Source organism: Rhinopithecus bieti, unplaced genomic scaffold, assembly GCF_001698545.2.
Source record: "Rhinopithecus bieti isolate Rb0 unplaced genomic scaffold, ASM169854v2 scaffold_12859, whole genome shotgun sequence".
Taxonomy (NCBI): Eukaryota; Metazoa; Chordata; class Mammalia; order Primates; family Cercopithecidae; genus Rhinopithecus; species Rhinopithecus bieti.
Window position 1 is genome coordinate 737822 of NW_016807388.1, and position 7010 is coordinate 744831.

At 37.2% G+C, this 7010-nt stretch overlaps 1 protein-coding gene across 1 annotated transcript in view; it reads left to right on the forward strand.

Annotated features, from left to right (window-relative positions):
• The window catches only part of IFTAP (intraflagellar transport associated protein), a 66393-nt gene that overhangs the window by 15057 nt on the left and 44326 nt on the right, over positions 1-7010 (forward strand). The window contains 1 exon segment of the mRNA XM_017881645.1: positions 4811-4969. Coding sequence (XP_017737134.1) covers positions 4834-4969 — 136 coding nt within the window. The 5' untranslated portion in view covers positions 4811-4833.

Here is a 7010-nt window from a genome sequence, read left to right on the forward strand (position 1 = left end):
ATAACCCTAGTGCTGTTAAAAAGTACGCTATGCACTTTCAGAGAAGCAAGCTCGTGGTGATTTACTTTTTTAGGTCGACTATTGTGTCTGAAAGTTGCATTTTGTTTGAGTAAGTTCATTAACAAGTATCTGAAGGTGAACATCAAAGATGTGCTGAATCAGTGCTGACAATTTCATATACCATATTTCATAATAATGTTCTTTCAGAGAGCACATAACATTAACTAGCTTAGGTGGTTGTTAGCTTCATTATTTGATAGCAGAAAACAAGACTTTAGGGAGGTTATATGATTTTTCTATCTCTCAGTGACTTGGTAAAAAGTGAACCCTGTTCCTTACCAGGCCTGTGGTCTTCAAGTGAAGTGTAATAGTCCAAGGAGCAGTGCATGTTCCCTGTATTTCCTTCTGGGGGCCATGATTGTGAAAGTGTTGCTTGTGATTTACCAGCAGATATTTATACACATTTACTTATCACAAGACATTTTGAGTCTTTCATGTGGAGCTCAAAGCCTTAAAACATAAAAACCAAACCAAAACAAAGAATTCTCTTATCCAGGCAAGTGTCTCTCTCTCTCTCCCCTCTTTTCTTTTAGAAAATACTTCATGATAAAACACAAAAGTATGTGAATGGTAATTGAAAATGCATTGCTTCCTTTTAGAAAACCACTAGGATTTGCATAAACCACTTGACTGTCTGATAAGTGGTTATCTGTTCTGTCAGTCCCTGGGGACTTTTAATATTAGGTTTGTATTTTTGTAGAAAAGGCAAGTTCTAAATTTGAAGATGGGTATTGTTAAACTCTTCAAATAATGACAGTTTGTGAAACTGGATGTTCCAGAAGTCCTTTAAAAAGTCAGTAAGACCAGGCATGGTGGCTCATGCCTATAATCCCAGCACTTTGGGAGGCTGAGGTAGGTGGATCACCTGAGGTCAGAAGTTCGAGACCAGTCTGCCCAACATGGCGAAACCCTGTCTCTACTAAAAATACAAAAAAAATTAGCCAGCCATAGTGGCGGGCACCTGGTAATCCCAGTGACTCGGGAGGCTGAGGCAGGAGAATTGCTTGAACCTGGGAGGCAGAGGTTGCAGTGAGCCAAGATTGCACCACTGCACTTCAGCCAGGGCATCAAGAGTGAGCCTCTGTCTCAAAATAAATGAATAAATAAATAAATAATAAATAAATAAAATAGTCAATAAAAGCATGTCATCTCTGTATTGGGATAACCACACAAATAAAATTAAAGGCCTAGAAGGATTTTGAATTTTTGCTGGCACAATCTGTTAATTGTTTGCTTTTAGTACTACTGAGATGTGTTGAATAGTACTCAAAATATGCCAATTTGAGAAGTGGAAAAGAAGTTTAAAGAAATTTCTGTTAACACTCCTAAAGCATTATGAGAAGACATTTACAGAAATGGAAACCACAACCTGGCTGCATCTGTTTGGTATTTGTTTGCTGAAGTAACTTACCAAAGATGATTTTAAAGAAGAGATTGATAAACTGTTGAAATTTTTCTAGGCTCCAATTCTGGAAAAGCAGATTGACATTGCAATTCTTGTAATGAAGTATACATGCTAATGTTGTGAAATAATAGCCACTTTTGAGTTTACTCATCATTATTTACTGTCTAGCTACTGCAAACACAATTTATTCAGCTTTGCATGGCTAAAGCCTTAGCGGTGTTACAAGTAAATGTGCATAAGCCATAACCAATGCTTTTTCATATATCTAACTTTTTTAGGTACAAATAGCTTGAAACCGTTTCTTTTGTTTTAAGTTGGTACCCAGCTACACTTTTAATTTTCACTCAGTCCTCTACAACTCCATGCTTTATCTGGGGTTGTAATACATGTGGAATTATCTTTAGATAATATCACTGCCTTCAAAGTTGAGTGGGCACAGTTATAACAGGTCTTTGTGTAGGCAAAGGACAGAATCCTAAGACTGATCCATCATCATCATCATCCTGGCTAACATATTTTGAGATGCCATGCCTACTTATTTAATTTTCATAGTAATCTTGTGAGGCATGTGTAGCTTCACGATTCTTTATTTAAACCCTCAGGGTCAGATGTGCTTCAGAAATCAGAACTTTTTGGAGTTTAGAAAGGTAATCAGTGCATGTGCTATATATTATACAAAATCTCTAGGCTGGTTCTGGGAAAGCACCTTATATGCAAGCACACTGGTATTTCTACAGGGAAATATATGAATAGTAATGCTGAGTAGAATAAAAGCTGTAAGTACTCTCATGTTAATTCAATCAGGTCTTGCCCCCAAATGCATTTGGGCATTATCTTATGAATTTTTTTTTTTTTTTCCTGAGCTTTTTGGTATTTTGGAATTGAGGTTAAGGAAATACAGACCTGTACAGCTGTAATCTCTTTTATTTATTTATTTATTTTTGAGACGGGGTTTCGCTCTTATTGCCTAGGATGGAGCGCAATGGTGCGATCTGGGCTCACCACAACCTCTGCCTCCCAAGTTCAAGCGATTCTTCTGCCTCAGCCTCCCGAGTAGCTGGGATTATAGGCATGTGCTACCATGCCTGGCTAATTTTATATTTTTAGTGGAGATGAGGTTTCTCCATGTTGTTCAGGCTGGTCTCGAACTTCCAAACTCAGGTGATCCACCCGCCTCGGCCTCCCAAAGTACTGGGATGTAATCCCTTTTTATAGATACGGGGAAACAGAGACCCAGAGAGGTCAAGTAACTTGCCCAGTGCTACACAGTGAGTGGCAGAGCTGGGCTGTGACTATACAGCTGTTTGACAGAATAGGCTAGATCTGCATATACTAAAGTGGTGATATGTCCATGATAACTTATTAAATTAAAGCTGTAAAGAATGACATATAATATGGTTCCACTTTTAGAAAAAATCTATTATTCTCTATAAACATTATAGGGAAAGATTTAGAAGTACATTCTTTAGACTCTTGACAGCATTTACCTCTGATGGTTGGGAATTGGCAGAGTCAGGAGATACTTAAAGGTTTCTATAATTTTGTATCATACACATGCTATTCGTATTTTTAAAATGGTAAATGTATAAAGGAAAAGTGGGAGAAAAAATTAACAAATGTGTACTCTTGTTTCAGATAGAAGGAAGCTTGGTGCTCTCCCTTTCTTACAGTATTGGAGAAACCCCTACTTTTTATGGTACCCCATGTAGTATACTGGCTACTTAGGCAGTAATTACATATCTGCTTTCTGTAGATGATTTTCTCAAAGCTATGTAAGAAGAATACTTTATACGAATGAATGGAGTTTAACAAGGTGAAATATCCTAAGTGAAAATGAAGTCCAAACTGTGCTTGGATTGAGGCATTGCGTTTCAGCTGATAGGTGTTTGGTTAACACTGTGCTAAATGAATGACAATGTGGAATGGCCACTACCAGTGTGAATGTGAGCGCTAGCTGTATAGCATGAGTGGAATATTGAGAATGTGAGTTAGTCTAATCTCATCGTATCTGGAGTCTTGTGTTCAGTTGTGGATGGTATATACAAAGAGGTGCAGTCAGTGTGAAATGTTTTCCAGATAGATTGATCAGGAGGATTTAAGGACTTGAAACCATGTCGTATAGGGCACGGGTGAAATAATTGAGCAAGTAAAATTTAGTGTTTTGCCAGCTTCTAGCAATACTTGACTGTTGTACTGCTGAATGAGTAATGTTAGCTCAATATTGATTGACTGCCAGCTCTATGCCACATCCTGAGCTATCAAGCATTTGGGATACAAAGATGAAGAGATGTGGACTCTGTCTTTTATGTCTCTGAGTCCAGTAGAGAACAGAGAAATGTACACAACTGTTTCCAATATGGCACGATAAATTTAACAGTAGACCCTAGTACAGAATGAGCACAGATAGATTAAGATTAACTCTTCCTGCAGTAGTGGGAGATGGAAGGATAAGTCTTCAGAGAGAAACAGAATTCTGAGCTGAGTTTTGAAAAATAAATTTGTTTCAGTGAATGAAATCAGAAGATTGACAAAGGACAGTATAACCTTGTTCAAATATTTGAAGAGATGTCATGTATAAGAAAGACTGAAATTTTTCAGTACAACCTTAGGGGCTCAGAAACCAGTTAGGATAGGGTTCAGAGAGACAGATTTAGGCTTAATTTAAAAAGTTTTTAACAGAGCTGTGCAAAGGCTTTTTTGGAATGTTCAGAGTTACCAGTCCCTGGATGTGTTGATGCACAGGCAAATCAACTTTTGTCAGCGATAGTAGGGAAGGCAGGGGCCGGTGGGGGGGCGGGGGCAGGTCACCCAGAGAATAGAGTGACGGATAGCGAAGTGTTTAAAGGCATGGTTTCTAGGATCAGACTTCTGGCACTTCTGTGTGTTGACTCTGTGACCTTATCTAGGACTGTTATGATAATTAACAAAAAAAATTGCTCAGAACAGCACCTGGTACACAGTAACTGCTAAATAAGTCACTAAGCTATTGTCATTGGATGGGTGGTTAGTTGAGTACTCTTTAAAGTTCCTCCTTCCTTGAAAGACTTTGAATTTCTAATTGTGTAATTGGGTGACAATATTCTTATGAATATATGACAACATTCTTATGAATTAAGAAGATAGTAATGAGAAGACTGAAGCAAAAAAATAAAATTGTGATAGTTAACAATTCAGCAGCAAAGATATGAATAAAACTCTGATCTCTTGAACTAGAGGTCGTTGCTCTAGTAACTCTCTTGATCTTTCTTTTGGAGCCTTGGGATTTTTCAACCTACCCATCCAGAATATTTTCAAAGGGGCTGATATTGCCTGTTGCTCTCTAGCTGGTATTTTTCTGTCTTGCAGATACTGTGGCCTCGTGAATAGAAATGTCTGCCCATGTGTCAGGATTGGAAATAATGAATGAAGATCAGTTAATCAAAGAAGTCTTGGATAAATTCCTTAATTGTCATGAGCAAACAAATGATGAAGAATTTTTGAACGCTTTTGCTCATCGTTCACAAGGTAAAATGGAGAGGTAAACTTTCTGCAGCAATAGAGATAAATAATTTTATTATAAGTTTATGTTTTTGCTGCCTCTTAAGAAAGACTGTTTAGTGAACATTCATTCCATTCGTTTATCAGGTAATTCTTACTAGGGCACTCGTGACCAATGCCCTGATGTTATTGATGATATAAATACTAGTCTTCATACATCCAAGAGTTATGTGATGGTGTCAGAGCCACAGAAGTTGATAACTAAAAATGACTTGAGAAATCATTTAGTATAATCCTTTTATTTTTTAAGAAAGAAAAATGCAAAGAGTAGAGGTTGTTAAAAGCCTATTTTAAAAAATTTCAAAGAGAAATAGCATAGTATAGACGATGGATTACATTGCACACTTCTGGATCCTGGGGTCACCACTTACTGGCCATGTGATCATGGGCGGGGGTAGTTTTCGAGTAAAAGGGGAATAATAATAGTACTTCTCTCGAAGGTTGAGAAAGGTTAATTGAGATAATCCATGTGAAACTCTTAGTATAGTGACTAATACATAATAAGTACTTACTGAGTGTTAGGTATTGGTATTGCTGTTGTGATGCTGCTGCTGCTGCTCCTGTTGTGGTTTCTGTACAGTGGAAACAACCCTTTAGACTGGATGAGATGAGGCCAAACCCATGTTGTGTTTTTCATTATTTGTTTCTCTCATCCAGTGTTATTGTTTTAGTAATTGGGCCAACATTTGAAAGTTGGGTAATTTTACATGAAAATCTTGATTTGTGTTTTTTTTTTTGGGTGGGATCCAGTGAGAATATCTGTTACTTCCTCATGGCAATGTCAGCTAGAGCTCAGGAGCCCTTGCCCAGTGAGCTCCTTAGTTTGTTGTGCTCTCTGGTACTCACACAGTCTAAAAATGTGTGCTTACATTGTCTGCTTCATTCATTCCAGTGGCATTTGAGTTGTTATCTTCCTTCTGGATTCTGCTTCAGATTGCCATCGGCTTGCTCTCAACCTTGATCCTTTCTGGGTCATTGATCCACATTTTTGAGACCACTGGTTCTCTACCTAGCTACGCATTAGACTCACCTGACTTGCTTTTAGAATGTATCGACATCAGAGCCCACTCTGAAGCTCAGCTAGGATCAAGGGATTCGTATTTTATAAAACCTCCTCTGGTGTTTCTAATGTGTACCTAAGGGTGAGAACAGGGAGTTCCATAATCTCTGAGGTCATGACACTGTTGAGATACCAGACTTCGTGATTTGAGTAATGATTCATGTGTACCAAAGAAAAGTAAAAGAAGAGTAGTAGTTATAATGAAATTATAGTTATAATGTATAAATATAAAAGAGGAGTAGTAGTTATAATGAAAAGAAAATGTGATTCTAACCTGTTTCTTTTATCAGGCAAGATATAATATAATTGATATCTGTTTCATTTACACTTAAAAAACATAGATGTGGTGGTTTTGTTTATACTTAGTGGAAATGAAAAATTTAGGAACTAGCTAGTTAACTTTGGGACTGACTGAATGATCTGTTTGGACATGATATGTAGATCAAATTAATCTTGAGAATGACCAAATTATCTTTTAGTCTATGAACCTGGGTTTAGGAAGATACCTGCTTTGTTCGAGACTGATAATTTTGTTTGCGTTTTCTGGACCTAAACATAGCAGTATGAATGGCTTTGGTGGGGTGGTGGAAACAAGGGTAAAATTGGCAGAATTAATGAATTTTGGTATGCTAATGACATTTTGATAATTCATGTTATTTTGGACATCGTTTGTAAGACTGACTTTATTTTGTACCCTAGAAGAATAAAACTTTTGCAAGGACTTTGATATATTTAGGGGTTATAATACATTTACTTTTGTGAAAAGGGGTCTTACTCTGTGTTCAAATTCCAGTATGATCATTGCATCCTGAGAAAAAAACTGTTGTAGATGTGATAACTTCCATTTTGGGTTCAGTTTTGGGCCCCAAATTGAACTGAAATAAATGATGATGCAGGTCCCATAAACTGCATCTTCAAGTATACTAGTTTTTTTTTTTTTTTTTTTTT